At 44.4% G+C, this 13440-nt stretch overlaps 1 protein-coding gene across 1 annotated transcript in view; it reads right to left on the bottom strand.

Annotated features, from left to right (window-relative positions):
- The window catches only part of PALM (paralemmin), a 98944-nt gene that overhangs the window by 28251 nt on the left and 57253 nt on the right, over positions 1-13440 (bottom strand). Inside the window, exon 3 of the mRNA XM_015809926.1 lies at positions 1364-1444. Within this exon, the coding sequence (XP_015665412.1) occupies positions 1364-1444 (81 nt within the window). The remainder of the gene's footprint in view (positions 1-1363; positions 1445-13440) is intronic.

Below are 13440 nucleotides of genomic sequence, written 5' to 3'. Positions count from 1 at the left end.
GTGAATGCTCCAACACTGGAAGTTTTTAAGAAGAGACTGGACAGCCATTTGTCCGAAATGGTATAGGGTTTCCTGCCTGAGCAGGGGGTTGGACTAGATGGCCTCCAAGGTCCCTTCCAACTTTACTATTATTATTATTATTATTATTATTATTATTATTATTATTATTATTATTATTATTATTATTATTATTATTATTGTAAAATGGGGCAAAATTCACTTATCAAGTGTTTCACTTAGCAACAGAAATTTTAGGCTCAATTGTGGTCGTAAGTCGAGGAATACCTGTATTCTCTTCTATTAGATTCCTTATATGCCCCCCTCCCCCAGTGTTGTTCTGTTGCATAACCTGATAGCTGTTATGGCTTACAGGCTTAATCAGGACAGGGAAAGACCTAGCAATGCCTTTGCACAATAGGCTAAACTCAGCTAATATTAATCTTTTGTGGGAGGCTGTGCAGCTCAGCGTAATGCAAACCCAGTCCTTTGCCTGGGGTAGGATGAAATGTCCTACATGAACCCTAGAACATGGGTTCATTTATTTATTTATCAAATTTATTAACCAAATTTATCATCGTCGCCCATCTCCCCTCCACAGGACGGTCCGGGCAACGCACAACAATAAATAAAGCAACCAATAAAAACAGATAAAATTCCTAAAGCCACAATAATAAATATTTATTATGAATTAGTCATGTGACCAGAAGAAACATGAAGGCAGTAGCAATTAACAGCCTTTTCTCTTAGAATAAACATGTATGCAGTAACGTTTACATTCTGCCTTTTAAGCATGCAGGAATAAACTTTTTGCTAGATTTCATTACAAGACCAGGTTGAGGAAAGAGCACCCTGGAAAATATTTATGCTGTTACTAAAAGTCAACAACAACCTGATGGTACTGAATCAACTTGGATTTTCGGCTTTTTCTCCACTGGTTGCAGAGGACACCCATTATTCCATTTGGATAATGGACCCATATATATTTATGATAGTGTAGCTCAGAGCACACTTTTCCTTCACCCAAAATTCTCCACCAGGGTAGAAAGTGGGAAATCACGAGTTCTAGTCCTACCATAGCCATAGAAACCCGCTGGGTGACTTTGAGCCAATCACCAGGAGACTGAGAGTTCTAGATCCAACTTAGTCATGAAAACCAGCTGGGTGACTTTGGGCCAATCACACAGTCTCAGCCCAACTCATCTCACAGGGTTGTGGTTGTGGGGCAAACAGGAAACGGAAGATGTGCTGCACATAAGTTATTTGAACAAATAATAAAAAGGGGATACAAATAAAAAAAATAAAAAATGAATGTCTTTTCTTTTTTCAAAAGAGCAAATTAGGAGCTTGAAAACCCCTTAAATACCTTTAAGTGCTGTAACTGGCGCCTGTCATCTTCTAATTGTCGCCGTTTGTTTTCAATCTCCGTTTGGCGTTTTCTCTTTTCCTACAATCCCAGAGAGAAGGAAGCAAAAAGAGAAGAAGCAAAAATTAAACATCGGTTCCCCAAGAGAAAAACAAACATTAGGTGTTAAAGAGGCTGCACAGAGGCTTATTGACAGTTTTGGGAATGGTGGTCAAAAGAAGGGGAAAAGTGCCCTTTGGGAAGGCGGAGACTTAAGAATATTTGGTTCTTATTTTAAGTGATGATTTAATTAAGCAAGGACCTTACACCCATTTTCTTAGATGTCATGGTATAAAAGAGATCCACTAAAATTAAATTGTCCTTACCAATAATGCCTATTTCTGGCAGCTCCTTTCAACAACATGTGCCAAACAGCTAAATATCAAATCAAAAAATGATACCGCCTGTTATTTCTAGAAAACAAGTAAATCATCATGTGCTTCAATGCATTTCAGTGCTGTTCATGGAAGCTCTTCTGTTCTCCAGCAGAAGATAATAGTTGTAAAAGAAGAATCTGTTTTCCTCCAGAACACAGCAGAGCAAGTTTTTAATTTAAAAAGCACCAGAAAGAAAGAGGTTTCCAAAACTCAGAATCATAGGGCTGGAAGAAACCTAGAGGTCTTTTAGTCCAACCCTGTCCAAAAACAGGAGACCTTATTCCATCCTGGACAAATGGAATTCCAATCTTCCACCAGCAATGGAGCACCCATGCCTCCCAGAGATAAATTGTCCAGAGTCACTTCTAGATGAGATGGCCAGCATACAAGTGTAACAAACCAATAAAGCTGTTGGTTAATTGTTCTTACTGTCAGGAAATTTCACCTTAATTCCAGACTGTATCTCTCCTTGATAAGTTTCCATCTGTTACTTCCTGTCCTACCCTCAGGGACTTTGGTAAATAAGTCGACTTCCTCTTCCCTATGACAGTCCATCAAGTACTGGAAGACGGCTATCATGTCTTCCCTAAGGCTTCTCTTTGTTAGGCTAAACATACCAGTTCCCTCAGCTTTTTGTCATATGATTTAGCTTACTGTTGTGTCCTGAGCCTGCAAGATGCAGGCTCGGGACATTGCAAGAGTCCCGGGCATTTGCAGAAGCTGCCCGGGACCAGACTGAGCGGCGCCGGCCTTGTGCACATGCGCAAGGCGGGAAAAGCCCGCCTCATGATTGGTTGAACTTGCCCGGGGATCAGAGGGTATAAATAGAGGCCTGCGTGCCTCTGCTCGGGTTGTTCGTAGAGTGGAGCAAACAATAAAGACTTGTTGAAGATGAATCGTCTCAAGCGCCATTATTCCCAGGACTTAACACTTACCATCCTTTTATCACCTTTGTTGCTCTTCTCTGCACTCTTTCTAGGGCCTCAGCATCTATTTTGTATCTTGGTGACCCGAATTGGACGCAGTATTGACCTTAAGCTTCTGGATACTCTATGCCAAGTTGATGGGATAACAAGCCTATTGGGATTACTCACCAGAGGCATTAAATACACTTAGTGTCATTAAGAAGACCTTTTTCGGATTGTTTATAGAATCTGACTTTATTGGATTGGTGGTCTGTTGACTGCATAGGCCTGGATTTGGTTTTTGGATTAAAATTTTGGTCAAAATCCAGTGCAGAAGGGATATTTTGAGGCTCCAAACTCAGATCACCACCATTGTTCTTGGCCTGGGGTAAATAATGATGTTTCTCCTAAATTGCATACCGGTGGATTGTCCCATGATTGCATGTAATTTTCCCTGAAAAAATGAGGGCATGTAATTGCTCCATTCTACTGAGTCTCCAGCAATTAGGAAATTTTCCAGAGCTGCTAGATTATACAGCAGAACCATCTATGGAGGAAAGAATTCACCCTACGGGAGGTCTTTAATACGGGCCAAAAGGAGCTTACAGTCTTCCTAGAAACATTTAGCTCCATAAGATTTACAGTGAATGGCACTCGTTGGCCTCTTGGTGTGTTGAACTGGAGACTTAATGCTCAATCCATTCAATCAAAGCGAGAACTGGCTGAAGAACACCAAGGTGGCAAAGGAAATGATGCTGGACTTCATCCTCATGGCACAAAAAGCCCTGAATAAGTATTTTTAGAGGGCACATCCTCATGGTGTAGTCGTCATCTCATCCCCAGCCCACCTCAAAGGTAGATGACATCCAACTTGATTTAACTTGTTCTGATTTAAAAAGTAATGCCTTTCCTGCTCTTCTCCCAGCCCAAGTCTTACCACATGAACATTGATGATGACTCAGTTACAATGATGGTGATGGTACAATCAGGAGTTAGGATCTGGAGCTCCCACTGGCCACCTTCAGTTGGCTGACTCTGCAAAGGGCCACCCTGCCCTTATGTGAACTCCTTAAATGAATGGGTCCAGTGGAAGAACACTGGGATGGTTTTAAACATGTGTTTAGCTCTTTTGAAAGAGCAGTAGGCTTTGAGTTCAATAAACAGACTCGCACTCTCTGCATAGAAAAGTGATTTAAATTAGGAAAGAGAACAAGGCTCTTCCTACTGTGTTTTGCTGGTTGTGTCCCAAATGAGGGCACTGCAGGTTTTCTGCTGCTTCTGCAACTTTTGTATAACTGCGCTTTGCACTGTTTTTATCATGGGTGTGTAGAGTGGCGGCAGTGATGCCAATTTGCCTACTCCATCATCATTTTGTGTGCTCTATAGGAGACTTCTGTGTGCTGCTGGCACCCTCCCTCCCTCCCAGCCGTATTATTCAATTGCAACATTTACTGATTTGCAGAATTTGGAAGCAGGCATAAAACTGGCTAGAATTCTGCCAGCTTCCAGATCAGAGGTACAGTTAGAGGCATAGAATTAAAGTGGAAGAGCACCTTACAAAACCTCCACCACCCCAGAAGCTCTCTCCCACTTCACCCTTCTCAGCCTCACTGACCTGGGTTATTTTTGGACACAGGCTTAGAGGTCTTTCAGAAGACCAGCAGACCCATGTTCAGAAATAGCCTGCGAGAGCGACCAAGCATAAAGCACCTCCATGCCAACAACCTGAAAATTCAGGTAGTCCTCGACTTATGACCGTTCAGGTACAATGGACCTTACTAAAAGGTACTTGTGACCCAGTTCTGAAGTTCCGATGGCCACCCTCCCCACACGGTCACATGACCACATTTCAGACATTCAGCAGCTGACCCGCATTGGCCACTTGCAGCATCCTACAGTCATGTGACTGCAATTTACATCATTTTGACTGAAAAATGGCATTTACTTCTGGTTTCCGGCAAAAAAACAGCCCATAGCAAACAAGCGAACATAGCGTTCACTTAACGACTGCTGCATTTGCTGAATGACCATTGCGAAAAAGATGATAGAATTGGGTCAGTCACATGATGCCCTGCTTTATGACCATCACTACTTAGGACTGTAAGCTAAATCTTTCTCCCGGGTTCCCATTACTCATGCAGACCTGCCCCACCAGATGTCTGCTCAAGAGAGGGATTGGTAGCTGTTTCCCCCCACCACCACCAGCCGGATGAGAACAGAAAACAAACCAGGGGAGTCATTGATAACTGTCCTTAAATTGTCCCCTGGTAAAGCTGTAAGGACACAACCAGCCTTATTGCTGGGATAGATCAGAGCTCAGTTTTTAGGGCAATGCAAATTAGGCCGGCATAATTTTCTGTCAAATCAAGAACCAGAGGAAAATACACAAAAGCAGCTGCGAAGAAGTGCTCTCAGGAGCAAAACGGATCATTTGGGGTGATGGATGAATCAGCCAACGTGGCCTACCTTTTTCAAAAAGTCCTCTGGAGATGCTTCAATGCTGCCTTCATCACAAATTATAGCCTCGGACCAGACCATTAAGGCTACGGAGTCCGCCCCTCGACTCAATGCAGAAATCCACATTTGCACAAGCCTGACATATGCTTATTCAGCCTTTGCTTCAACACGACTAGAGAAGATGAACCGTAATCACGTTGCTCCTATCATTAGAAATATTCCACTGGAATCCACCCTTCTCTAATTTAAATCGATTATTCCATGTCCTGCAGTCTAAAATGACAAAACAGCTCATGACCACTTGGTGACCACTGAGAACAATCTTCCTCAAGCGTTTCTATCTGGATCAGTCAATCAACCTTTTCCTAAAGGGCTGCTGAACCAAAGAGGATAACAATGAAAGTGCATGAAAATTACATTCATAAAAAAAAGAGGCAAATGCCAACTTTCAAGCAACAAGCCAACTCCTGATGTCTTTATGGAGTCATCCATGACATTGCCTCCTTTGAGGATTTTGTTTTAATTTCTCAGTCCAGGCTACTGCCCTGGGATTTTCTGGAATCTCCCATCCAAGTATTTAATTAGGAGCCAGCAGAGTGATGCAGCTGCTAAAAAGGAGAATGCTATCTTAGGGGACAAAGAATCGAGATTATGAGATGTATTGGTTCTATCCTGGTCAGATCCATTTTGAGTGCTGTGTTCAGATATGGGTACCAGATTTCAGAAAGGACAGTGATTAGGTAGATGATAGATAGATAGATAGATAGATAGATAGATAGATAGATAGATAGATAGATAGATAGATAGATAGATAGATAGATACATACATACATACATACATACATACATACATACATACATACATACATACATACATACATACATACATACATAGACACTAGTTAGATGATAGATGATAAAGAGAAGATAGATCAGGGGTCTTCAAACTTGGCCCTTTTATGACTTGTGGGACTTCAACTCCCAGAATTCCTCAGCCAGTGTGCCTGGTTGAGGAATTCTGGGAGTTGAAGTCCACAAGTCATAAAAGGGCCAGGTTTGAAGATCCCTGAGATAGATGATTGATGATAGATAGACAGACAGACATATACATCACTGTCCTTTCTGTAATCTGGTGCCCATGTCTGAATGCAGCCCTCAAAATGGATCTGACCAGGGTAGAATCAATACATCCCATTTTACATACGTATGTAAATATATGTACCGTATATATGCATGTATATATATTTATAAATTATAAATATAATATATTTAATAATATCATTAAAAGTTCTAACATAAGAACTAATACAAATTAAAATCAGAATAGAAATTGAATAAATAAAATAGAACAGAGAAAATAAAAGAGAGAAAACAAAAGAGAAAAAGAGAGAGAAAAAACATTTATATATTTATCTTTACATGTTTCTTTCTCTCTTTTTTAACTTTCTTCTTCTTCTTTTTCCTTATTGCATTTCTAGCGGGTTCACACATACTAGTTCTATGCTTCCCCAAATGGAATTTTAATTTAATTAGGGTGGATGGAAACTCGGGGCCCTTTTCCTCCAAGGGAAGACAGACAGAGGCTGCTATTCTTTACAGGACACACATTTGTTCTTATTTTCGAAAGGGAAATCAAACATGAAGTAAATCAGGAAATGCGCTGAGCCGGAACAGGGCCTGAATCTCTCTCCTCAAGGCAAACAATAAGGGATTGTTACGAAGGACTTGATTTCCTTGCTGAAGGACCATACACATTATAACCAGCGCAAGAAAATAACCTTTTGCAATTTATATAGTGAGAGCTTGATGCATATTGGCATCTTCTGTTTCCCAGCTAAATATATCTCATGGGAGGATCAGGACATTAAATCTTTTATTATTAGGGAATGGTTGCTTCTTTTCCATTTTCATCTGACTGCTATTATTTCTGAATTGCCGTTTGAATAGAAGAGAATGTGTTTAGCTCAGGGTTGAACCGCAGAGTCCTTGGTGTTCTCTGAGTTTGGTTGTTTGCATGCAGACGTTTCGTTACCCGACTAGGTAACAACATCAGTGCAAGTGACTGGGAGGAACTGCACAATGCTTTAGTGGAGGGTCAGTCCAGCCATTCATTAAATGCGAGCAACAAAAGTGTGGATATACATGTGTGAGTGAGCCCTTGACCAGCTGCGTCAATGGCTTCCACCAAAATCTACATTATTGTATTTTCTGTAGATGCTGATTCCGTGATTCTGTCAGAGTGCCAGCTAAACTGTAATATTTCTTCCAGAAATATTTATTTGTTAAATGTATTAAAATGTACCATCATAGTTCAAACATTATTTTTCAAATACACAGTTATGTTCACGTCAAACACTTCTGATAAAAACATAGCAGGTGTGTCCACATAGTGCAGGGGTCTTCAAACTTGGCCCTTTTATGACTTGGGGACTGGAAGCCTCACTGTTCCTCCCAGGCCATGCGGGGAAGGGGGGCTTGATGGTGGTGCCGGCTGCTGGGAGCCCTGGACAGCAGAGGTCAAATGCCCAGCCTGGCCCTCGAGCACCCGCGGCACCAAGCCCAGCCCCACTTCCCCAAGGGGGCGCCCAGCTGCACTTATCTCCTCCTCAAGGCTGCTGCTGCTGTGCTTGCTCTCCTTAGCCAGGTTGCTCATGATGGGTACGAGGGCAAAGTCAGAGGGAGGCCCATTCCCTCTCCATGGGAGGAGACCCGGCTTTGTATCCAAAGTTTCCTTAGCAATAAGATGGGAGACCCCCAGGATAGGCCAGGAGGAGGGGGCAAGGGGATGGCGAAAGGGCAGCAGGGCAGGACTAAGGCAGGACTTCCCTCAGACCCTCCCTCTCCTTCTTTCCTTCTTTCCTTCCTTCCTTCCTTCCTAAGTACAGAGTGGTGGGAAAATATTTGAGTTGAGGGAGGGAGAAAAACAGGCAAGAAACGCAGCTGGGGAGGTGTCACCCTTCGTGAGGAATGAAGAAATGCACCATCGCCTGGAAGTGGCCAGCACATGGCCCTCACCTACTTCACGTATCTGGCTTGGTGGGCTCTGGGGGAGGGGATGCCACGAGCAGCGTGAGAGTCAACGTTACCTGGGCAATGCCGTCCAGCCCCCAGCCTGCCCGGTTTCGACAGGTAGTGGGGCGCTTTCCTCACAGCACCGAGAGGTTGAGCCAGGCAGTGCAAAGCTCGCCAGTTTTGCATCTTGCTGCCTGCTGAAACTGGGCAGGCTGGGGGCTAGGCAGCATTGCACTTCTCATCAGATTCGCGCCACCCGGCTCCGCTCTTGGCGCTGTGAGGAGAGCGCCCTGCTGCTTGCTGAAACAGGGCAGGCTGGGAACTGGGTGGCCTCGCGTTTCTTTCGGGATTTGCGCCGCCCGGCTCAGCCTTTCGGCGCTGTGAAGAGAGCGCCCCTCTGGCTGCTGAAGCCCCTCCCCCATAGCCCATGAAGCCGGATATGTGAAGTAGGCGAGGGCCATTTGCTGGCCACTTCCAGGCGATGGTGCATTTCTTCATTCCTCACAAAGGGTGACACCTCCCCAGCATGCACCCAGGGGGCGGGGCCGACGCGGCAGGGGCTGGTTCCTCGCTGTTTCCAGACGGCCTTGTGGAGCTAAGACTGAATGCGTTTCAGCATAGAGGGCCACCACAAAATTGTACATTGGCTCCCGGCCGGCCTGGGCCAGGGCCAAGGCAGCGGGGGCCGTTCCCTCACTGTTTCCAGGATGGCTTTGCGGGCCACATGAAACCACTTTGCGGGCCGCATCCGTCCCTCGGGCCTTATGTTTGACATGTCTGCTATAGAACCTTAAGGTCCCATACCCTTCCAACAATTGCCTTATTTTCAACTAGTGAGGCTTATATTCTCTCTCTCTCTTCCTCTCCCCCTCCCTCCCTCTTTCCCTCCCTCTTTCCCTCCCTCTCTCCCCCTCTCTCCTTCTCTCTCTCTCCCTCTCCCTCTTCTTCCCACCCTCCCTCTCTCTCTCCCTCTCCTTCCATCCCTCCCTCCCCCCCCTCTCTCACACACAAACTCATTGGCAAAGATCACTTCTGTCCACCAGGAACTTCTCCAGGTTTCAAAGAAGGCTCTTGCACTTCATTTGCTTCCTCCTGCGACTGGAAGGGAGCCGATGCTCTTTTGTCCAAGCTGTTTCACCCTGTCCTTAGCCTTGTTCTGCTCCTTCCCAGCTGGCTTTGAAACAATCTCCTCCTTTGTGCAGGCCCTGCATCAAGTGAGGACCAGTGGTTGGGGGCTGGCAACCAGCAGGGGGGCTTCCAAGGGCAGGCTCTCTGCCAAGATGCACACAGCAGGGGCCGGAGTGGGGACTGCAACCAGGACCGATCTAAAGTCAGATCGACCTGTGGGCTACAGCGATGATAAGAGATGTGAGGATGGTCAAAGCCAACTTCCCTTTCCTGCATGTTTTGCTTGAAATAAAAATTTGCCTAGCAATTTTCGAGTGTGTATTATTACAGGCAACCATTCATTTAGCAACAGTGTGAAATTACAATGGCATTTAAAAAAAGGGACTTATGACTGGTCCTCGCACTTACAACTGTCATAGCATCCCCAGGGTCATGCAATCAAAATTACAGTGTGTATTTACAAGGGTTGCGGCATCCGGGGATCGTGCCATCATCATGTGCGACCTCCCCGACCGACTTGCGACAAGCAGTGACAATGGGGGAAGCTAGATTTGCTTAACAATGAGACTCACTTAACAACTGCAGTGATTCACTTAACCACCATGGCAAAAAAGGTCATAAAACTGGGTGTGACTCATTGAACAACCATCTTGTTTAGCTACGGATATTCTGGATCCAATTGTGGCTGTAAATCGAGGACTACCTGCAACTCCCCAAGAACGCAGCATCCCTCTGTGACTTCCAAATGGTACAGATAGTCCTCGACTTACAAGTTCAGTGGTTCTCAACCTTTTTAATGCCGCGACCCCAACCGGTCGTAAGTCGAGGACTAAACCGGTCGTAAGTCGAGGACTAAACCGGTCGTAAGTCGAGGACTAAACCAGTCGTATGTCGAGGACTACCCAACCGGTCATAAGTCGAGGACTTTCCCTGCCCGGGAGCACCGCACATACGTGGTTCCGCCCCCTGCGCCGGCCAAGGCGTAGCTGGCAAGCGGCAGAGACGGAGCAGGCCGCCCACCAGCTGGCCCAGCCCAAGGGAGGTAAGGCACCCGCCGGAAAAGGGGGAAAAAATGGCGGACAGCCTTGCTTGGCGACCCCCATGAAATGGCCAATCGACCCCAAATGGGGTCCCAACCCACAGGTTGAGAACCACTGCAATAGTTCATTTAGTGACCGTTTGAACTACTGAAAAAAAGTAGTTAAATCCATGGCAGCATCCCCATGGCCACATGATCAAAATTCAGACGCTTGGCAACTGACTCGTGTTTGTGACGGTCGCTGTGTGATCGCCTTTTGGGACCTTGTGACAAACAAAGTCAAAGGGGGAAGCCAGATTCGCTTAACAACCATGTGACTAATTTGACAACTGCAGGGATTCTCTTAACAAGTGTGGCAAAAAAGGTCATAAGTTGGGGCAAAATTCACTTAACTAAAGTTTGGGCTCAATTGCAGTCGTAAATGGGGACTGCCTGCATTACATAATGTTAATTTGAAATGTGACATGGGGAAATAGAAAACTGCAGAAAGATGGCATCAAAGATGTTTATTTTTAGTTCAATGCAAATGAATCATTTAAAAAAAAACACCACCTTGTTCTCACACAGACTCAAAGACTGGGATCTTCAGCGCAAAAAAAGAATGGGTACATCACGGAGCCGCAATGACTGACATGAAAAGCAAATGCAAGGCTGAGATGCTTAACCAGGTGAGTTAAAGATTCGGCCGCTGCATTTCCACCGTGTGCGATGGTTAAGCGTTAACCACGTGCAAGTGTTTTACAGCTGAGTCTGTGTTCTGTGAATGCAGCCCAAGTAAAGCCTTGTCAAATGTAATGCAGATGCCAATGTTGATACATTTAAGTACTGGCCCACCACCAAGTTTCTAACATTTAAATATATGTGTTTATATAAAGCAAGGTTATCCTGAAAATAATGTATTGGTTTATAACTGATGTAATGCTCATGAGCTCAGGATATTACTTTTCCCATTCCGGTGAATTGAGGCCACGGAAACTCACAGGACCAGGGTCCACAGACCGTGCATTGCAACTGAACCACCAAATAGCTTCCTTGTCGGTAGACGAAGCCATCAGAATCACAACATTGGTTCATCGAGTCTCAGGGCATTAAGCAAATCGGGTTTCCCCCATTATGTTTGCTTGTCAGAAGCCGTCTGGGAAGGCTGTAAATAGTGATCAGATGCTGCTGCAAACTTTGTAAACACATGCCAGTTGCCAAGCGCCCAAATTTTGATCACATGACCAGGTCGTAAGTGCAAGGACCAATCATAAGTCACTTTTTTCAGTGCCGTTGTAACTTTGATGGTCGCTAAACAAATGGTTGTGAATTGAGGACTAGCTGTATCTATATCTTAGTTACCATATGTTATGAGATTGTAGAATTTACAGGTGCTAGACTAGGAGTCAGGAGACCATGAGTTCTAGTCCTGCCTAGGGAATAATGATGATGATAGTAGTAGTAGTAGTAGTAGTAGTAGTAGTAGTAGTAGTAGTAGTAGTAGTAGTAGTAATAATAATAATAATAATAATAATAATAATAATAATAATAATAATAATAATAATAATAATAAAAAAGTTGGAAGGGACCTTGGAGGTCATCTGGTCCAACCCCCTACTCAGGCAGGAAACCCTATACCATTTCAGACAAATGGCTGTCCAGTCTCTTCTTAAAAATTTCCAGTGTTGGAGCATTCACCGCTTCTGGAGGCAGGTTGTTCCACTGGTTAATTGTTCTGTCAGGAAGTTTCTCCTTAGTTCTAGGTTGCTTCTCTCCTTGATTAGTTTCTATCCGTTGCTTCTTGTCCTGCCCTCAGGCGCCTTGGAGAATAGCTTGACTCTCTCTTCTTTGTGGCAGCCCCTGAGATATTGGAAGACTGCTATCAAGTCCCCCCTCGTCCTCCTCTTCCTTAAACTAGACATACCCAATTCCAGCAGCCGTTCCTTATATGTTTTAGCCTCCAGTCCCCTAACCAGCCCAATGATTTACAGCCAGTCACCTTCTCTCAGTCCTAGGAAGAAGAAGGCAAAAGGCAAACCACTTTCGAAAATGTTGCCAAGAAAACTAAATGGACTTGTCCAGCAGTCGCCAGGAGTCAATAATGATTCAAAGGCACAGTCACACACAAATGTTATTAGCTGTAATGCTTTTATAAAGCACAATACAGATTTAAGATAAAAAGGTTGCTATATATCTGTTTATGTAGTGGTTGCTGGGCTGGAAGATGGGAGTTTCTGCATGTAGAACGGGCTGAGTAACTGCTAGAAGGAAGATATGATCAGGAGCAACACAATACCCGTAGAATACAGCTTTTCATAGGCTCATAACGCTGAAAAGGACCAACTCTCTTCAGAAGAGGGTAGGACTCTTCATATTGTCCAGCTGAAAACCTCCAGTGGTAGGGGCCCCATGGCTCCAGGAGGTTGGTTGTTCCACTGCCTAAAAGTTCTCACAGCCAGGAGATTCCACTTTAGTTTGAATTTGGATCTTCTTCTGTAGAGCTTCCACCCACTGGTTCTTGCCCTACTTTCAGGAGCTATGAAGAATAAATCCTTTCCTGGTCAGCCCTTCCTAAAAGACTGCTGCCATGTCTCCCCTTCTCTTGACAACTGTCAATTCCAGTTCCCACCCAATATTCAATTCCAATTCCAATCTAACAGTTGCTGTCAATTCCAAACCAAACAGTCAATTTCTTCCCAATAGTCAATTCCAGTTCCTATCCAAGTCAATTCAATTCCTACCCAATCAATCCCAATACCTTCCCAATAGTCAATTCCAATTCCTTCCCAATAGTTAATTCCAATTCCTTCCCAATAATGAATTCCAGTTCCCACCCAATCATCAATTCCAATTCCTACCCAATCATCAATTCCAATTCCTACCCAATCATCAATTCCAATTCCTACCCAATCGTCAGTTCCAATTCCTACCAATTCCTGTAGCCATTCGTAATAAGGGTGAAAACACTTGTGCATCGAAGGCATTCTGACCCATAACTGCAACTACTCTATCTGCAAAGGGAGGGGGAGAAGAGGGAGACCGAACCTCACTTTTAAGTCATTGATAATTTATCCTTAGAGGAAGACTGTCGTATTTCTCTTCTCCTCCCCTCCCTGCCCAAATCATCTGTTCTTTGAGCCC

The sequence above is a fragment of the Protobothrops mucrosquamatus genome, unplaced genomic scaffold (genome assembly GCF_001527695.2).
Source record: "Protobothrops mucrosquamatus isolate PMUCROS unplaced genomic scaffold, P.Mucros_1.0 scaffold6, whole genome shotgun sequence".
NCBI classification, from domain to species: domain Eukaryota; kingdom Metazoa; phylum Chordata; class Lepidosauria; order Squamata; family Viperidae; genus Protobothrops; species Protobothrops mucrosquamatus.
This window is presented reverse-complemented; position numbering and strand designations above follow the sequence as displayed.